Here is a 20,947-nt window from a genome sequence, read left to right as displayed (position 1 = left end):
CAAATTGGCAACATATAGAGACAGTCATCATCATCATCATCATCATCAATCGTATTTATTGAGCGCTTACTATGTGCAGAGCACTGTACTAAGCACTTGGGAAGTACAAATTGGCAACATATAGAGACAGTCATCATCATCATCAATCATATTTATTGAGCACTTACTATGTGCAGAGCACTGTACTAAGCGCTTGGGAAGTACAAATTGGCAACATATAGAGACAGTCCCTACCCAACAGTGGGCTCACAGTCTAAAAGGGGGAGACAGAGAACAAAACCAAACGTACTAACAAAATAAAATGAATAGAATAGATATGTACAAGTAAAATAAATAGAGTGATAAATATGTACAAACATCTATACAGGTGCTGTGGGGAAGGGAAGGAGGTAAGTTGGGGGGATGGAGAGGGGGACAAGGGGGAGAGGAAGGAAGGGGCTCAGTCTGGAAATCCTGAAAAAGAGTTGGCAGAGGTGGACAGTGGAGACTGCAGCTCCAGATAATACCTCCCGCACGGCCATGAGGTTACCGGGCACCGCGCCCGTTCCCCGGCTGGGAAAACAGACGCTGTCTTTCCCCTCCCTGCAGGGCTCGGATTCTCTTGGTCGGTGCAATCCACCGCCAGCTCACCGACCTGGAGAGCTGCATCTGGAAGTACATGAAGGGCTCCTCCATCATCGTCCCAGAGCCCCTGCACTTCATGCTGCCGGGAGAGAAGGGTCTGCAAACTGTCGCCTATCCCTCAGGAATCCCGGACAGTGAGCTGGGCGCCTACCGGGAGGTAGGACCTGCTCACCCACTCTGGCAAACCCGGTCGGTTGGTCGGTCAGTCAGTAGGAGATTACTGAATGCCTCCTTTATACTGAGCACTAAACTAAGGAATAGGGAGAGTGCAGTAGAAACTCCACCTCTTCCAGGAGGTCTTCCCTCATTAATCTCTCATCTTCTCACTCTCTATTTCCCCGAAAGACATTAATATGTTTTGTTTCGTTCTCTGTCTCCCAAACTCCACCTCTTCCAGGAGGTCTTCCCTCATTAATCTCTCATCTTCTCACTCTCTATTTCCCCAAAAGACGTTAATATGTTTTGTTTTGTTCTCTGTCTCCCAAACTCCACCTCTTCCAGGAGGTCTTCCCTCATTAATCTCTCATCTTCTCACTCTCTATTTCCCCGAAAGACGTTAATATGTTTTGTTTTGTTCTCTGTCTCCCCAACTCCACCTCTTCCAGGAGGTCTTCCCTCATTAATCTCTCATCTTCTCACTCTCTGTTTCCCCGAAAGACGTTAATATGTTTTGTTTTGTTCTCTGTCTCATCATCATCATCATCATCATCAATCGTATTTATTGAGCGCTTACTATGTGCAGAGCACTGTACTAAGCGCTTGGGAAGTACAAATTGGCAACATATAGAGACAGTCCCTACCCAACAGTGGGCTCACAGTCTAAAAGTGGGCTCACAGTCTAAAAGAGTCTCCCCCTTCTAGACCGTGAGCCCACTGTTGGGTAGGGACTGTCTCTATATGTTGCCAACTTGGACTTCCCAAGCGCTTAATACAGATTTGTACAGATTTATTACTCTATTTATTTTATTTGTACATATCTATTCTATTTATTTTATTTTGTTAGTATGTTTGGTTTTGTTCTCTGTCTCCCCCTTCTAGACTGTGAGCCCACTGTTGGGTAGGGACCGTCTCTATATGTTGCCAACTTGTACTTCCCAAGTGCTTAGTACAGTGCTCTGCACACAGTAAGCGCTCAATAAATATGATTGATTGATTCAGCATTTCTGCATTCCCTCAGCTCCTTGGTACTCACACTCCCCTATAGCACTTTTTTGTGGTTTGTTAATAATAATTATTATTAATAATAATAGTAATAATAATAATGGTATCCGTTAAGCGCTTACTACATGCCGAGCACTGTTCAGCACATACTATGTGCCAGACACCATAAATAAGTGCTGCAGTAGATAAAATATTACTGGGTTGGACAAAGTCCCTATCCCACGTAGGGTTCACACTCTTAACCCCCGTTTTACAAATGAAGTACTTGAGATCCAGAGATTTGCCCAAGGTCACACAGCAGACAAGTGGCAAAGCCAGTATTAGAACCCAGGTCCCTTGACTCCCAGGCCTGTACGCTTTCTAATAATAATAATAATAATAATAATGGCATTTATTAAGCACTTACTATGTGCAAAGCACTGTTCTAAGCGCTGAGGAGGTTACAAGGTGATTAGGTTGTCCCAAGGGGGCTCACGGTCTTAATCCCCATTTTACAGATGAGGGAACTGAGGCCCAGAGAAGTTAAGTGACTTGCCCAAAGTCACACAGCTGACAAGTGGCGGAGCCGGGATTTGAACCCATGCCCTCTGACTCCAAAGTCCGTGCTCCTTCCATTGAGCCACGCTGCTTCTCTGCTTCTGTGTGTCCACTCACACTTGTGTCCAGAGCGTTATACTTCATCGTCATCATCATCAATCGTATTTATTGAGCGCTTACTATGTGCAGAGCACTGTACTAAGCGCTTGGGAAGTACAAATTGGCAACATCTAGAGACAGTCCCTACCCAACAGTGGGCTCACAGTCTAAAAGGGGGAGACAGAGAACAAAACCAAACATACTAACAAAATAAAATAAATAGAATAGATGTGTACTTCATTCCTTCCTTCTAGTTTCACTTTATTTCAGTGTCTTTCTCTCCTACTAGATTATAAACTCCTTGAGGGCAAGGGTCATATCTAATTCTGCTGCCTCCTCCTAAGCGCTTAGTACACACTACTAAGTAGGCACTCAGTAAATACTTTTGACTGATTAGTTGTCACGGTCACTGCCATCAAGGAACTTGTAGTCTAGCAATGATAGTAGTAGTAGCAGTGATGCTAGTAGGAGTATAAGTAATAACATTTAATGAGGGCCTACTTAGTGTGGCACAGAACAAAGTACTGGGAAAGTATAGAATAAAGAAGTGACATGTTTCCTGCCCACAAGGAGCTTATTCATTCATTCATTCAGTCATATTTATTGAGCGCTTACTGTGTGCAGAGCACTGTACTAAGCGCTTGGGAAGTACAAGTTGGTAACATCTAGAGACAGTCCCTACCCAACAGCAGGCTCACAGTCTAGAAGGGGGAGACAGCTTATATTCTAACAGGGAGACAAACATAAAAATATTTTCAACTAGAGCAATGGGGTCAAAATAAATAACTGAGTACAGCTGTATAATTGAGTGCTGAGAAAGATGTAAATAAATTCATAAGGGCTAGAGTGGGCTGAAGGGATGACATAGCTCAGGGGGTGGGGAAATTAATTGAGGAAAGCTTAATGGGCAAGCTAAATCAGGTGGGATTTTCGGAGGCTTCAAATAAGGTAAAATCGGGTGGGATTTTAGGAGGCTTCAAATAAGGTGAAATCAGGTGGGATTTTAGGAGGTTTCAAATGTGGGGAAAGCTGGGGTCTGCTGATGGTGGGGGTTAGGGAGAGAGTTCAAGCCAGGGAATAGTCTGAGTGAGGGGGCAGGAGGGTTGTGAGGGAGGTATGGCTAGAAGGACAGTTTGGGAGAAACAGGGAGCAGGAGAAGAGAACAGATAGGTGAGGTAGGGCCGGGTGGTGGAGAGCCTTGAATCTGATTGTGAGGTGCTTTTGTGTGATGTGAAGAGACACGGGGAGAGATCTGAGGAGAGATGTGGGTCAGAAAATGTTTCAGGAAACCGGGCACCGGATCGCAAGGAGTGAGGCTGGAGGCCGGGAGACCGGCAAGGAGGCTAAGGCGGTAGTCGAGCCTCAAAAAGGCCTGAGCTTGCGGGTGAAATGTGGTGCAGAAAGAGCCAGCGGGACTTGGCGGTTGACGGTGTGAGAATTGAATGATAGTGAAGTCGAGGATGAAACCGAGGATATGGGCACCTGAGGTGGGGAGGATGGTAGTGTCGTTGACTGCGCTGGGGAGAAAAGTGGGTTGACGGGGAAAGGTGAGGAGGTGTTCTGTATTAGGTGCTGGCGGGACAGCAAAGTGGAGATTGGGTGTCATCGCTTCAAACCACCCCAGAGCCCGCCCCTACCCCCCGGGGCACCGGCTCCTCACTAAAGTCTCATAAATGGACATTTGCTCACGCGACTGCCGTTTCCTCCTCATCATCAATCGTATTTATTGAGCGCTTACTATGTGCAGAGCACTGTACTAAGTGCTTGGGAAGTACAAATTGGCAACATGTAGAGACAGTCCCTACCCAACATTGGGCTCACAGTCTATAAGGCTTTCAGAGGTGGAGGGTGCATCAGAGTGGGAAGTTTCATTCATTTCGCTCATCGAAAAGCCGTTCACCTTAAAGGGGGATGTGCGTTGGGATCAGGTGAACACTGACCCCCCGCTGCTCTTAATTTCAGTGCGCTGAGCTGATAGTTCTGGGGTTGTAGTTCTGGATTGGGAGCAACCGGCCATTAAGGATGTTGGGAGTATCCATACTCCCCCACGTAACCTTTTCATCTCAGCCACGGGTGGCCCTCTAATAACAGTCTTTTAGACTGTGAGCCCACTGTTGGGTAGGGACTGTCTCTAGATGTTGCCAATTTGTACTTCCCAAGCGCTTAGTACAGTGCTCTGCACACAGTAAGCACTCAATAAATGCGATTGATGATGATAATAATAATGATGGCATTTATTAAGCGCTTACTATGTGCAAAGCACCGTTCTAAGCAGGGGGATCAGGTTGTCCCACGGGGGGCTCACGGTCTTAATCCCCATTTTCCAGACGAGGTAACTGAGGGCCAGAGAAGTGACTTGCCCAAAGTCACACAGCTGACAGTTGGCAGAGTCGGGATTTGAGCCCGTGACCTCTGACTCCTAAGCCCGGGCTCTTTCCACTGAGCCGTGCCGCTTCTCTGTGCTGCGGCTGGCACCGGGGGGTGGTTGCCGAGCCACGCTGAGGTGACACGTGGCCTCGTAGGAGTTGCACGACCGCTTCCAGCTGCCGCGTGACAGGCCGTACTTCCGCCGGTCCAACGCGTACCACTTCCCCGACGAGCCTCCCGGGGACGGCTACATTCGGAATCCGCACGCCCACCTCAACCCTCTCGGCCCGGAGTGCGGCACGGTGAGTCCCCCCACCCCGGCCGAAGTGGGGGCGGATCCCGTCACGGGAAGCCGTGGCTCGGGTCGAACGGCCCCTCACCCGCCGCCCGGTTGCCTCTTCCGCCCAGGTGTGCACCGTCCAGGGGACCTACAGCTATCACCACTACATGCAGGACCGGGTCGACGATAGCGGCTGGGGCTGCGCCTACCGGTCTCTACAGACGGTCTGCTCGTGGTTCAGGCACCAGGGCTACACCGACCGGCCCATCCCCTCCCACAGGGAGATTCAGCAGGTACCGGCGCCTGTGGAGCGCTGGGCTGGGTGGGGAGGAAGGGCTCCTGGACGTTTAATAACGATAATGAAGGTGAGGACGATGCTTTGCGTCCACCTCTTATTAGCTGCGGAGGTCTAGGCTGAGCCCTGGGAGATACAGGATAATCAGAAGCAGTCTCCCTGTCCTTTCATTCAGTTATATTCAGCGCTTACTATGGGCAGAGCACTGTGCTAAGCGCAATTTGGCAATAAACAGACACATTCCCTGCCCACAGTGAACTTACAGTCTGGAAAGGAGGCAGACCTGAATAGACATAAATAAATTACAGATATGTACGTAAGTATGTTGTGGGAGGCCTTCACCTCCTCCAGGAGGCCTTCCCAGACTGAGCCCCTTCCTTCCTCTCCCCCTCGTCCCCCTCTCCATCCCCCCATCTTACCTCCTTCCCTTCCCCACAGCACCTGTATATATGGTTGTACATATTTATTACTCTATTTTACTTGTACATATCTATCCTATTTATTTTATTTTGTTGGTATGTTTGGTTTTGTTCTCTGTCTCCCCCCTTTTAGACTGTGAGCCCACTGTTGGGTAGGGACTGTCTCTAGATGTTGCCAATTTGGACTTCCCAAGCGCTTAGTACAGTGCTCTGCACATAGTAAGCGCTCAATAAATACGATTGATGATGATGGTGATGATGAGGCTGGGATGGGGGTTGAGTAAAGGGAGTAAGTCAGGGAGAAGAGGAAAGGGAGGTTTATTCAGGGCTGGCCTCTTGGAGGAGGTGCATGAGAAGCAGCGGGGCTCAGTGGAAAGAGCCCGGGCTTGGGAGTTAGAGGTCATGGGTTCTAATCAATCAATCGTATTTATTGAGCGCTTACTGTGTGCAGAGCACTGGACTAAGCGCTTAATCCCAGCGCTTAGAAGAGTTCTAATCCCAACTCCGACACTTGCAGAGGAAAGGGAGGTTTATTCAGGGCTGGCCTCTTGGAGGAGGTGCATGAGAAGCCGCGTGGCTCAGTGGAAAGAGCCCGGGCTTGGGAGTTAGAGGTCGTGGGTTCTAATCAATCAATCGTATTTATTGAGCGCTTACTGTGTGCAGAGCACTGTACTAAGCGCTTAATCCCAGCATTTAGAAGAGTTCTAATCCCAAACTTTTAGACTGTGAGCCCACTGTTGGGTAGGGACTGTCTCTATATGTTGCCAATTTGTACTTCCCAAGCGCTTAGTACAGTGCTCTGCACATAGTAAGCACTCAATAAATACGATTGATGATGAACTCCACCACTTATTGGCTGTGTGGCTTTGGGCAAGTCACTTAACTTCTCTGTGCCGGTTACGTCATCTGTAAAATGGGGATAAAGATTGTGAGCCCAACGTGGGACAACCCGATAATAATAATAATGGCATTTATTAAGCGCTTACTATGTGCAAAGTACTGTTGTTCTAAGCGCTGGGGACGTTACAAAGTGATCAGGTTGTCCCATGGGGGGCTCACAGTCTTCATCCCCATTTAACAGTTGAGGGGACTGAGGCACAGAGAAGTGAAGCGACTTGCCCAAAGTCACACAGCTGACAATTGGCGGAGCCGGGATTTGAACCTGTGACCTCTGACTCCAAAGCCCGGGCTCTTTCCACTGAGCCACGCTGCTTCTCTGATCACCCGATCACACTGCATCCCTCCAGCGCTTAGAACGGTGCTTTGCACATAGTAAGCGCTTAACAAATACCATCATCATCATTATTATTATTATTATGTGTCTTCATTATAGCTTTGAAGCCGGGGAGAGTTCTGGGCCGAGTTGAGAGGAAGGGCTCCTGGGCGTTTGATAATAATGATGGCAACAACGATGCCATTTATCCGGGCCTTACTAGCTGCCGAGCTTTAGGCTGAGTGCTTGGAGATACAAGATAATCAGATCAGAAGCAGTCACCCTGTCCTTCCATTCAGTAGGATTTATTGAACACTTATTGTGTGCAGAGCACTACGCTAAGCGCTTAGGAGAGTACAATATAATAATAATATTAATAATGGCATTTATTAAGCGCTTACTATGTGCAAAGCACTGTTCTAAGCGCTGGGGAGGTTACAGAGTGATCAGGTTGTCCCACGGGGGGCTCACAGTCTTAATCCCCATTTTACAGATGAGGGAACTGAGGCACAGAGAAGTGAGGTGACAATAATAATAATAATAATAGCATTTATTAAGCGCTTACTATGTGCAAAGCACTGTTCTAAGCGCTGGAGAGGCTACAAGGTGATCAGGTTGTCCCATGGGGGGTCACAGTCGATCCCCATTTTCCAGATGAGGTAACTGAGGCGCAGAGAAATGAAGTGACTTGCCCAAAGCCTCACAGCTGACAGCTGGCGGAGCTGGGATTTGAACCCTTGACCTCTGACTCCAAATAATAATAATAGCATTTATTAAGCGCTCACCATGCACAAAGCACTGCTCCAAGCGCTGGAGAGGTCACAAGGTGATCAGGTTGTCCCACGGTGACTTGCCCAAAGTCACACAGCTGACAATTGGAAGAGCGGGGATTTGGACCCTTGACCTCTGACTCCAAAGCCCGGGCTCTTTCCACTGAGCCACGCTGTATAACAATAAGCAGGCACGTTCCCTGCCCGCAGTGAGCTTATGGTCTAGAGAGGAAGACAGACGTTAATATAAATAAATAACAGATACGGACATAAGCGCGGTGGGACTGGGAGGGGGGGATGAATAAAGGGAGCAAGTCAGGGTGACACAGAAGGGAATGAGAAGAGGAAAGGAGGGCTTAGCCTGGGGCTTGCAGTCTTAGGGAGGGAGAGCGGGGAATCTTATTGCCATTTTTCAGAAGAAGTAACTGAGGCCCAGAGAGATTGTGACTTCCCCAACATCACACAGCAGGCCAGAGGCCGAGTTGGGTCCAGGGCCCAGAACTCTTGACTCTGGGCCCCACGTTCTGCCCACTAAAGCCACGTGCATTTGGACCCTGGCCTTAGCTTTGGTGGGAGGAAATAGCAGAGACCCCACTTGAAAAGTACAAATTCTGTCAGTCAGTTGATGGTATTTATTGAGTGCATGTTCATTCATTCATTCAATCATATTTATTAAGCGCTTACCGTGTGCAGAGCACTGTTCTAAGTGCTTGGGAAAGTACAGTACAACAATAAACGGAGACATTCCCTGCCCACGGAGAGGGCAGTCTAGTGGAGGAACTTAATAATAATAATAATAATGTTGGTATTTGTTAAGCATTTACTAAAGCCACGTGCATTTGGACCCTGGCCTTAGCTTTGGTGGGAGGAAATAGCAGAGACCCCACTTGAAAAGTACAAATTCTGTCAGTCAGTTGATGGTATTTATTGAGTGCGTGTTCATTCATTCATTCAATCATATTTATTAAGCGCTTACCGTGTGCAGAGCACTGTTCTAAGTGCTTGGGAAAGCACAGTACAACAATAAACGGAGACATTCCCTGCCCACGGAGAGGGCAGTCTAGTGGAGGAACTTAATAATAATAATAATGTTGGTATTTGTTAAGCATTTACTAAAGCCACGTGCATTTGGACCCTGGCCTTAGCTTTGGTGGGAGGAAATAGGATCTCGAGAGACACCAGAGACCCCACTTGAAAAGTACAAATTATGTCAGTCAGTTGATGGTATTTATTGAGTGCATGTTCATTCGTTCATTCAATCATATTTATTAAGTGCTTACTGTGTGCAGAGCACTGTTCTAAGTGCTTGGGAAGGTACAGTACAACAATAAACGGAGACATTCCCTGCCCACAGTGAGGGCAGTCTAGTGGAGGAACTTAATAATAATAATAATGTTGGTATTTGTTCAGCATTTACTAAAGCCACGTGCATTTGGACCCTGGCCTTAGCTTTGGTGGGAGGAAATAAAATCTCGAGAGACACCAGAGACCCCACTTGAAAAGTACAAATTATGTCAGTCAGTTTATGGTATTTATTGAGTGCATGTTCATTCATTCATTCAATCATATTTATTAAGCGCTTACCGTGTGCAGAGCACTGTTCTAAGTGCTTGGGAAAGCACAGTACAACAATAAACGGAGACATTCCCTGCCCACGGAGAGGGCAGTCTAGTGGAGGAACTTAATAATAATAATAATGTTGGTATTTGTTAAGCATTTACTAAAACCATGTGCATTTGGACCCTGGCCTTTGGTGGGAAGAAATAGAATCTCGAGAGACACTTGAGACCCCACTTGAAAAGTACAATTATGTTAGTCGATCGTATTTATTGAGTGCATGTTCATTCATTCATTCAGTCATATTTATTAAGCGCTTACTGTGTGCAGAGCACTGTTCTAAGTGCTTGGGAAAGTACAGTACAACAGTAAACGGAGACATTCCCTGCCCACGGAGAGGGCAGTCTAGTGGAGGAACTTAATAATAATAATAATGTTGGTATTTGTTAAGCATGTACTAAAGCCACGTGCATTTGGACCCTGGCCTTAGCTTTGGTGGGAGGAAATAGAATCTCGAGAGACACCAGAGACCCCACTTGAAAAGTACAAATTCTGTCAGTCAGTTGATGGTATTTATTGAGTGCATGTTCATTCGTTCATTCAGTCATATTTATTAAGCGCTTACCGTGTGCAGAGCACTGTTCTAAGTGCTTGGGAAAGTACAGTACAACAATAAAAGGAGACATTCCCTGCCCACGGAGAGGGCAGTCTAGTGGAGGAACTTAATAATAATAACAATAATGTTGGTATTTAAGCATTTACTATGTGCTAAGCGCTGGGGTACATACAAGGCGATCAGGTTGTCCCATGAGGGGCTCACAGTCTGACTCCCCATTTTCCAGATGAGGGAACTGAGGCCCAGAGAAGTGAAGTGACTGGCCCAAAGTCACACAGCTGCCAAGTGGCGGAGCCGGGATTAGAACCCATGACCTCTGACTCCCGAGCCCGGGCTCTTCCCACCAAGCCGCCCTGCTTGTGTGCAGAGCACCGTACTAAGCCCTTGGGAGAGTACAATAGAACAATAAACAGGCACATCCCTTATCCGATAGGGTGGTCTCTCACTCGGGGAAAAAGTGGTACTGTAAGGGTCATTTTTAATAATAATAATAATAATCAATCAATCAATCAATCAATCGTATTTATTGAGCGCTTACTGTGTGCAGAGCACTGTACTAAGCGCTTGGGAAGTACAAGTTGGCAACATATAGAGACAGTCCCTACCCAACAGTGGGCTCACAGTCTAAAAGGGAAATAGCAGAAGGCAGACCAGTTTACTACAAAAGGGAAGGATGCTTCAATTTTTTTTGATACCAGGATACCAACAGAGACAGGGCTCAAAGGGATCATCTTTCCAGATTCACAACGTAAAATGGACTGACAGTCACGCAGAGGTCCTACCCATTAGACTTGCCGAGTCAGAATGTCACCAAAAGCCGTGTTTCTTTGAACCCTGAAGGAGCTATATTTCTACATCAAATGAAAAATCAATGCACCTTGTAGAACTCAAAATTTCCTTCATGAAAATGCCGTATAAAATGACATCATTTAGGGAAAAAGTCAGAGTTAATTACTCAAATACAACAAAAAGCTATTTTTATTTAAATCTACGGCGTTTCAAAATGTGTCGTGTCTATCAGATTCTAACGTCAGGACCATAATAATGGCATTTATTAAGCGCTTACTATGTTACGTTTTTCTTTGTGTGTGTGTGCCACAGGCGCTTGTGGATGCGGGGGACAAGCCAGCCGTGTTCGTGGGGTCCCGGCAGTGGATTGGCTCCATAGAAGTGCAGCTGGTACTGGACCAGTGGCTGGGAGTCACGTCCAAAATCCTCTTTGTCAGGTGAGAGTGGGCCCACCCACCCACCCATCATTTCCCTGGCTCGCCTGGGGGGAAAAAAACGGGAGGCCGAATAGCAGAAGCGTTCCATCATCATCATCAATCGTATTTATTGAGCGCTTACTGTGTGCAGAGCACTCTTCCATGGTGGGATAGGCGCGTTGAGAGGTCAGTCGAGAGCCCGGCTAGTCGTTCAGCTCGGCCTCCCGTCTGAGGGGTGACCTCTCTGGGCCCCTGCCTCCCCACCTGGAAAATGGGGACGTCTCTGGGAGGTCACCCAGCGGGCTGCTGGCCGGAAGGTCAGTTGTATTTATCATCATCATCATCATCAATCGTATTTATTGAGCGCTTACTATGTGCAGAGCACTGTACTAAGCGCTTGGGAAGTACAAGTTGGCAACATCTAGAGACAGTCCCTACCCACCAGTGGGCTCGCAGTCTAAAAGGGGGAGACAGAGAACAAAACCAAACATACTGACAAAATAAAATAAATAGAATAGATAGGTACAAGTAAAATAAATAGAGTAATAAATATGTACAAACATATATCCATCTATACAGGTGCTGTGGGGAAGGGAAGGAGGTAAGATGGGGGGGATGGAGAGGGGGACGAGGGGGAGAGGAAGGAAGGGGCTGAGTGTGGGAAGGCTTCCTGGAGGAGGTGAGCTCTCAGTAGGGCCTTGAAGGGAGGAAGAGAGCGAGCTTGGCGGATGGGCAGAGGGATTGGGGGCATTCCAGGCCCGGGGGAGGACGTGGGCCGGGGGTCGATGGCGGGACGGGCGAGAACGAGGCCTAACGGTGAGGAGATTAGCGGTGGAGGAGCGGAGGGTGCGGGCTGGGCTGCAGAAGGACAGAAGGGAGGTGAGGTAGGAGGGGGCGAGGGGATGGATGGACAGCCTTGAAGCCCAGGGTGAGGAGTTTCTGTCTGATGCGCAGATTGATTGGTATCGAGTGCTCTCCCCCTTTTAGACTGTGAGCCCACTGTTGGGTAGGGACTGTCTCTATGTGATGCCAATTTGTACTTCCCAAGCGCTTAGTACAGTGCTCTGCACATAGTAAGCGCTCAATAAATACGATTGATTGAGTGCTTACGGCGTGCACAGCACTGTACTGAGCACTTGGAGGAATATAACAGACACATTCCCTGCCCACAGCGAGCTTACAGCCTAGGGAGCTACACGTTCAGCTCTGCCTCTGGCGTACTGAGAAGCAGTGTGGCTCAGTGGAGAGAGCCCGGGCTTGGGAGTCAGAGGTCGTGGGTTCAGATCCCGGCTCCGCCAACTGTCGGCTGTGTGGCCTAGGGCAAGTCACTTAACGCCTCTTGTACTTGTTGACATCCCGACTTGTACTTCCCAAGCGCTTAGTACAGTGCTGCGCACACAGTAGGCGCTCAATAAATACAATTGAGTGAATGAATCCAACAAGTACAAGTCCAACTTGTACTTCCCAAGCGCTTAGTACAGTGCTCTGCATACAGTAAGCGCTCAATAAATACGATTGATGATGATGATGATGATGAATGAATGAATCTCTGGGCCTCAGTTACCTCATCTGTAAAATGGGGATGAAGACTGGGAGCCCCCCGGGGGACAACCTGATCACCTTGTAACCTCCCCAGCACTTAGAACAGTGCCTTGCACATAGTAAGCGATTAATAAATGCCATTATTATTATTATTACTGGGTGACCTCTCTGGGCCCCCACCTCCCCAGCTGGAAAATGGGGAGGTCCCTGTGAGGTCACCCTGTGGGCCAGTGGCCGGGAGGTCACTTGGTAGCCCAGCTACTTGTTCAATCAATCGTATTGTACTAAGCGCTTAGTACAGTGCTCTGCACATAGTAAGCGCTCAATAAATACGATTGATTGTTCAACTCAACCTCTCGAGGTCCCCACCGCCCCAGCCGTAAAATGAGGCGGTCCCTACGAGGTCACCCACTGGGCTGGTGGCCGAGCCGGGGCCAGAGCCCCGGGACTCCTGACTCCCAAACCTGCTCGTCCCCTCCTGTGAGAGCAAGAACGAGAGAGAGACAAAGAAATGTTGCCAATTTGTCCTTCCCAAGCGCTTAGTACAGTGCTCTGCACATTGTAAGCGCTCAATAAATACGATTGATGATGATGATGATGAAGAGAGACAGAGAGAGAGGGCAGAGGTGATGGGGATGAGAGAGCATGAGAGAATGTACGCGCTTTGCAGCTGTTTAACCAGAATCCGGCTGGATTGCCATTCTTTGGCGCCGGATTGTCCTTGATCACCATAGTGACAGAGACACTCTTGCCGGTTGTTTTGTCTAGCCCTTAAATAACGGCTTCTGACCCACTTGGGGCTGGAGAGGGGTTTGGCTGATTCCTGCACCCCACCCTGGGAACGGATCACGTGCTCGTTAGCGGGGATAAATGGGGCGAGCTCAGCTAAGCGGAATATCGGGCTCTGTTCGAGCCGTTGCAGCCTGAGGCTCGAGTTAGTGAAAAGTCACCCATTCATCAATCGTATTTATTGAGCGCTTACTGCGTGCAGGGCACTGTACTAAGCGCTTGGGAAGTACAAGTTGGCAACATATAGAGACGGTCCCGACCCCACAGTGGGCTCACAGTCTAAAAGAAGGTACCCATTGAGGGTACCTTCCCAAATAATTTTCCTGCCCAAACTTCAGCCATTGTGCTGGGCGGCAGAGGGGCTGGGGTCTCGGCGGCTGAAATCTCCATCCACATCTGAGTTTAGGATGGGATTGGGGCGGGGAGAGTAAATGAGCTTCTCTCAGAGACCCACATAACAGGCAGGGCCAGGCTGCTTCGGTCTTGCCACCTTATAATAATAATAATGGCATTTTATTTTATTTTTTTATTTTTATTTTATTTTATTTTTATTTTATTTTATTTTTATTTTATTTTTATTTTATTTTATTTTATTTTATTTTGTTAGTATGTTTGGTTTTGTTCTCTGTCTCCCCCTTCTAGACTGTGAGCCCACTGTTGGGTAGGGACTGTCTCTATATGTTGCCAACTTGGACTTCCCAAGCACTTAGTACAGTGCTCTGCACACAGTAAGCGCTCAATAAATACGATTGATGATGATGATGATGTTAAGCGCTGGGGTAGATACGAGGTTATCAGGTTGTCCCGCACGGGGCTCACCGTCTCAATCCCCATTTTACAGATGAGGGAACTGAGGGACAGAGAAGTTAAGTGGCTTGCCCCAAGTCACACAGCAGACAAGTGGCAGAGCTGGGATTAGGACCCACGTCCTTTGGCAAGCCTGGTTGGACTCCTGGGCCTAATTGTGCCCACACCTGGCTGTACCCAACCCCCCAGGGTGGTCCAGGCCAAGTGTCCCCGTTTTGGGAGATAATAATAATAATAATAATGGCATTTGTTAAGCGCTTACTCTGTGCAAAGCACAGATTCCCCCACAAGCGGAGCTCCGTGCTGTGGCACCGGTGTCCCTGGCGCTGCCGGAACTTGTTCCCCGTTACTCCCGGGGGGCTGCAACTGCTTTTCAGGGTGGAGGGGGGCTGTGGCACCTGGCTGCTGGAGGCGGGACCCTCCCCTTGCCAATGCCAGCTCAGCTGGAGCCCGCGGGTTCAGGCGGGCCCCAGCCTGAGGCCAGGCCGTTGCGTCCCGCAGCCGTGGTTCCGAGCTGGCGGCTAAAGGAAGAGACCTCGCTCACCATTTCCAGAGCCAAGGGAGCCCTGTGATGATCGGTGAGGAGGCGGGGGGTGGGAAGAGGGACGGGTGGTGCCCGAAACGCCGCAACACGGTGGCTTCCGGAGGGAAATTAGCCAGGGACTCTTCTTGAGAGTCCCTTCAAGGCCCTACTGAGAGCTCACCTCCTCCAGGAGGCCTTCCCGGACTGAGCCTCTCCCCCTCGTCCCCCTCTCCATCCCCTGCATCTTCCCTCCTTCCCTTCCCCACAGCACCTGTATATATGTTTGTACATATTTATTACCCTATTTATTTATTTATTTTACCTGTACCTATCTATTCTATTTTATTTTGTTAGTACGTTTGGTTTTGTTTTCTGTCTCCCCCTTCTAGACCGTGAGCCCACTGTTGGGTAGGGACTGTCTCCGTATGTTGCCAGCTTGTACTTCCCAAGCGCTTAGCCCAGTGCTCTGCACACAGTAAGCGCTCAATAAATACGATTGATTGATTGATTGAGAGGATTTGCCCAAAGAGCTCTCCCCCAGGGTGGGAAAAAAGGAGATAAGCGGGGAGGGATGGAGCCAGGGTTGGTCCAGCAGGAGGGTTAGGCCGAAGAGGATAGGGCCAGGGCAGTGGGAGAAGAAGAAGGCCAGAGACAGTTTGGAGTCAGAAGGACCTGGGTTCTGATCCTGGCCCCATCCCTTGCCTACTGTGTGGACAAGTCTGTGCCTCAGTTACCGCATCTGGAAAATGTTAAGACTATACATCCCATGTGGGCCTTGGACTGTGTCCAACCCAATTCTCTTACAACCCCGCCTTCCATAGAGTAAGTGCCCAACAAATACCGTTAAAAAATGATGGTGGGGTCACCAGAGTGGCAGAGGAGGCCTGCAGGCAGGAGGGCTTGGGACCTGAGGGCGTGGAGCTCTCTGAGCCGTCAGGGGAGTTAATCCAGCCCAGGGGAGCTGTGGCATTTGCGCCCCACCCCCTAGACTGACCATCATCATCATCAATCGTATTTATTGAGCGCTTACTGTGTGCAGAGCACTGGACTAGGAGCTTGGGAAGTACAAACTGACCAGGCTGCCAAGGGCAGGGGAGGGAGTCAAACAGCCCCGTCTGGATTTGAGATTTTTTTAAAGAATTGTATTTGTTAAGCACTTACTATGTGCCAGGCACTGTTCTAGGCGCTGGGGTAGATACAAGGTAATCCGGTTGTCCCCTGTACGGTTTTAATCCCCATTTTACAGAGGAGGCAATTGAGGCACAGAGAAGTTAAGTGTCTTGCCCCAAGTCACCCAGCTGGCAGAGCCGGATTAGAACCCAGGTCCTCCAACTCCCGGGCCTGTGTCCTATCCCCTAGGCCGTGCAGCTTCATCATCATCATCATCAATCGTATTTATTGAGCGCTTGCTATGTGCAGAGCACTGGACTAAGCGCTTGGGAAGTACAAATTGGCAACATCTAGAGACAGTCCCTACCCACCAGAGGGCTTACAGTCTAAAAGGGGGAGACGGAGAACAAAACCAAACATCCTAACAAAATAAAATAAATAGAATAGGACCTGTGGGAGGCACAGGAGTGAAATAGCTGACACCCATATGGGGTTCCTCCTGGTCATCTGGGGGGATGGTGGAGGGGGTGGTCATCTCTGGTTCCTCCGCCGGATGACTGGGGGAATTTATTGGACGTCACCTGGGGGGATGGAGGATGGTGTGGTCATCTCTGGTTCCTCCGCCGGATGACTGGGGGAATTTATTGGACTCTCCTGGCGGCCCGTCCCTCTTGCGCCGGTCACGCCGACAGGCTGCGTAAAGAGAGCGGGAGGGTGGGGAGCGGGACTGTTTGTGTTTTTTTTACCTCTGGCCCGCGGCCGCCGCTTCCCCACATCCCTTAGTCCAGTGCCTCAGTGCTCAGTACAGTGCCTGGCACATAGTAAGCGCTTAACATATACCATCATCGTCATCGTCGTCACCGCAGGCGGAGGGGTTCTGGCTCACACGATCCTCGGCGTGGCGTGGAATGAGACCACCGGGCAGATCAGGTTTCTCGTTCTAGACCCGCACTACCCAGGAGCGGAGGATCTGTCAGCCGTCGTCGAAAAGGTTGGCGTGAACCGGGGCGGGGGGCCCCGGGGAGCGGGGCGACTGGGCAGGAAGCAGTGGGATTAGTGGGAAGAGCCTGGAAGTCCGGTGGCCTGCCTTCTCATCCCAGCTCCGTCACTTACCTGCTGGGGGGGCCTTGGGCAAGTTGCTTACCTTCTCTGTGCCTCAGTTTCCTCCACTGTAAAAGGGGGATTAATCCCGTGTTCTCCCTCCTACTTAGTGTAGTGGATAGAACAGAGGCCTGGGATTCAGAATCAATCATTCAATCGTATTGAGCGATTTTAGACTGTGAGCCCACTGTTGGGTAGGGACTGTCTCTAGATGTTGCCAATTTGTACTTCCCAAGCGCTTAGTACAGTGCTCTGCACATAGGAAGCGCTCAATAAATACGATTGATGATGATGATTGAGCGCTTACTGTGCGCAGAGCGCTGGGAAGTACACGTTGGCAACATACAGAGGCGGTCCCTACCCAACAGCGGGCTCACGGTCTAGAAGGGGACAACAAAACATATTAACAAAATAAAATAAATAGAATAAATATGTCCAAATAAAATAGAGTAATAAATACGTACAAACATATATACAGGTGCTGTGGGGAGGGGAAGGAGGTAAGGCGGGGGGGAAAACCTTGGGCAAATCACTTCACTTCTCTGTGCCTCAGTTCCTCATCTGTAAACTGGGGGTTGAGACTGTGAGCCCCACCAGGGACAGGGACTCGGGTCCAACCCAAGTTGCTTGTATCCACCCCAGTGCTTAGTACAGTGCCTGGCGCAAAGTAGGCGCTTACCAAATAAGAGAAGCAGCGTGGCTCAGTGGAAAGAGCCCGGGCTTTGGAGTCACAGGTCTTGGGTTCGAATCCCCTCTCCACCAATTGTCAGCTGTGTGACCTTGGACAAGTCACTTCACTTCTCTGGGCCTCAGTTACCTCATCTGGGAAATGGGGATTAAGACTGTGAGCCCCCCGTGGGACAACCTGATCACCTGGTAACCTTCCCAGCGCTTAGAACATAGCAAGTGCTTAATAAATGCCATTATTATTATTATTACCTCCTTCCCCTCCCCACAGCACCTGCATATATGTTTGTATGTATTTATTACTCTATTTTACTTGTACATATTTATTCTATTTAGTTAATATGTTTTGTTTTGTTGTCGGTCTCCCCCTTCTAGACTGTGAGCCCGCTGTTGGGTAGGGACCGTCTCTAGATGTTGCCAACTTGGACTTCCCAAGCGCTTAGTCCAGTGCTCTGCACGCAGTAAGCGCTCAATAAATACGATTGACTGAATGAATGAATGCTCTGCGCACATGGTCCCCTCTGTAATTCATTCAGTCGTATTTATTGAGCGCTTATTGTGTGCAGAGCACTGTACTAAGCGCTTGGAAAGTACAATTTGGCAACAGATAGAGACAGTCCCTACCCACCAACGGTCTCACAGTCTAGAAGGGGGAGATGGACAATAAAACAAGTAGACAGGCGTCAATAGCATCAGAATAAATAGAATTATAATTATAGCATTTATATAATCTTGCCTCTGGAGGCACAGGGACTGGGGCCAACTGAGCCGAGCTGCCAAGTCCCAGAAAGGGCACAGGCTGGGGGCAGAGCTTGTGCCCACATTGTGCCTTACTCACTAATGCCAAGAGCTTGCATCTTTTATGAGAAGCAGCATGGCTCAGTGGAAAAGAGCATGGACTTTGGACTCAGAGGTCACGGGTTCAAATCCTGCCTCCGCCAATTGTCAGCTGTGAGACTTTGGCCAAGTCACTTTAACTTCTCTGGGCCTTAGTTACCTCATCTGTAAAATGGGGGTGAAGACTGGGAGCCCCCCGTGGGACAACCTGATCACCCTGTAACCCCCCCCAGGGCTTAGAACTGTGCTTTGCACATAGTAAGCAATTAATAAATGCCATTATTATTAGCTCTTGTCTAATCATTCAGTCGCATTTACCGAGTGCTTACTGCGTGCAGAGCACTGTACTAAGCGCTTGGGAAGTACAAGTTGGCAACGTTGGCAAGTTGGCGATGACAATGGGCTCACAGTCTAGGAGGGGGGGGGAGACAGACAAAACAAAACATGTGGACAGGTGTCAAGTCATCACAACAAATAGAATTAAAGCTAGATCCACATCATTAACAAAATAGAATAGTAAATATGGACAAGTAAAATAGAGTAATAAATCTGTACAAACATTTATACAGGTGCTGTGGGGAGGGGAAGGAGGTAAGTTGTGGGGGGGTGGGGAGGAGGAGAGGAAAAAGGGGGCTCAGTCTGGGAAGGCCTCTAAGAAAATAAGGAGGGGAAAGGGAAGGAGGGGGACGAAGCGCCGCCGTCGCCTCCGCCCGCCGCGTTGCTGGGTTAGATCAGGCAGTCCCTGTCCCACCCAGGTCTCACAGTCCATCTCATCCCCATTTTACAGAGAAGCAGTGTGGCTCAATGGAAAAGAGCCCGGGCTTTGGAGTCAGAGGTCATGGGTTCAAATCCCCGCTCTTCCAATTGTCAGCTGTGTGACTCTGGGCAAGTCACTTCACTTCTCTGTGCCTCAGTTTCCTCATCTGTAAAATGGGGATGAAGACTGTGAGCCCCCCGTGGGACAACCTGATCACCTTGTAACCTCCCCAGTGCTTAGAACAGTGCTTTGCACATAGTAAGCGCTTAATAAATGCCATTTAAAAAAAAAAGGAAACTGAAGCCCAGACAGGATAAATGACTTAGTAATAATAATGATGGCATTTATTAAGCACTTACTATGTGCAAAGCACTGTTCTAAGTACTGGGCAGATTACAAGGTGATCAGGTTGCCCCACGGGGGGCTCACAGTCTTAATCCCCATTTTACAGATGAGGTCACTGAGTCCCAGAGAAGTGACTTGCCCAAAGTCACACAGCTGACAATTGGTGGAGCTGGGATTTGAACCCCTGACCTTGGACTCTGACTCCAAAGCCCGTGCTCTTTCCACAGAGCCACGCTCCTTCTCCAATAATGGTATTTATTATTCATTCATTCAATCATATTTATTGAGCACTTACTGTGTGCAGGGCACTGTACTAAGCGCTTGGGAAGTACAAGTTGGCAACGTAAGTGCTTACTCTGTGCAAAGCACTGTTCTAAGCGCTGGGGAGGCTACAAAGGCTCACAGTCTTAATCCCCAATTTCCAGATGGGGTAACTGAGGCCCAGAGAAGTGAAGCGACTTGCCCAAAGTCACATAGCTGATAATTGGCAGAGCCTGGATTTGAACCCATGACCTCTGACTCCAAAGCCCGGGCTCTTTCCACCGAGCCACGCTGCTTCTCTAAATTAAGGAATTAGGTGACTTGCCCAAGGTCTTGCCACCGAGCCACGCTGCTTCTGCCCAAGATCAACCAGCAGGCCAGTGGCGGAGCTGGGATTCAAAGCCGGGGCTTCTCGCTCCCAGGCCTGGGCTCTGTACTAGACGGAAGGAAAGGGCTAGCTCGTTCTCGGAGCACTGAACGCCCTCTCGACCACTCACGGCCTTTTCCCCCTTGCGCAGGGCTGGTGTGGCTGGAAGGGCCCCGAGTTCTGGAACCAGGACGCTTACTATAATCTCTGCCTTCCCCAGCGGCCCGAGGTCATTTGAAGGAGAAGGCAGGGCCATCCTTGTAACGTATACAAAATCATCTTTAATAAAGATGGAGCTTTATTTCACACTCTACCTTCTCTTCAGTAGTTTCCAGGCCTCTCTTCGTATTTTCTTGGAGCCAGGTGGGGCGGGGAATGGTCAAAAGTTGTACACAACCTTCCCACCCTGTAAATCGGATGCCAACGTGTCTCCCGAACGGGCTCGCTGGTTCCGACCGTTTGCGGCGACATTCAGCCCCTCGCTGGTTGGAAGAAAGATCCCGGACACTCAGACGGTGCCCGACCCATCCACGCCTCGCCTCTCTCCGCTCCGAACGCACATTCGTGCCTTCTGAACCGTTCGCTTCACCAAGGAGAAGAAAATGAACAGTTCTTCCTCTTCCTTCCTTGAAGGAGCTGATGAGGTTACGTGCTGGGTCAGTTAGGGATCTCCCTGGG

General features: G+C 49.1%; 1 protein-coding gene across 2 annotated transcripts in view; it reads left to right on the top strand.

Moving 5' to 3' along the window:
- The window catches only part of UFSP2 (UFM1 specific peptidase 2), a 32,925-nt gene extending 12,343 nt beyond the window's left edge, over nt 1-20,582 (top strand). For both annotated transcript variants that reach the window (XM_038755367.1, XM_038755366.1), the window contains exons 6-12: nt 589-781; nt 4,944-5,090; nt 5,197-5,361; nt 11,040-11,164; nt 14,783-14,859; nt 16,781-16,905; nt 20,421-20,582. In XM_038755367.1, coding sequence (XP_038611295.1) covers nt 589-781; nt 4,944-5,090; nt 5,197-5,361; nt 11,040-11,164; nt 14,783-14,859; nt 16,781-16,905; nt 20,421-20,507 — 919 coding nt within the window. In that variant the 3' untranslated portion in view covers nt 20,508-20,582. The remainder of the gene's footprint in view (nt 1-588; nt 782-4,943; nt 5,091-5,196; nt 5,362-11,039; nt 11,165-14,782; nt 14,860-16,780; nt 16,906-20,420) is intronic.
- Nucleotides 20,583-20,947: the final 365 nt, after the last annotated feature.

Source organism: Tachyglossus aculeatus, chromosome 12 (genome assembly GCF_015852505.1).
Source record: "Tachyglossus aculeatus isolate mTacAcu1 chromosome 12, mTacAcu1.pri, whole genome shotgun sequence".
NCBI classification, from domain to species: Eukaryota; Metazoa; Chordata; class Mammalia; order Monotremata; family Tachyglossidae; genus Tachyglossus; species Tachyglossus aculeatus.
The sequence above is the reverse complement of the archived record's forward strand: the minus strand, read 5'-3'. Positions and strand labels throughout refer to the sequence as shown.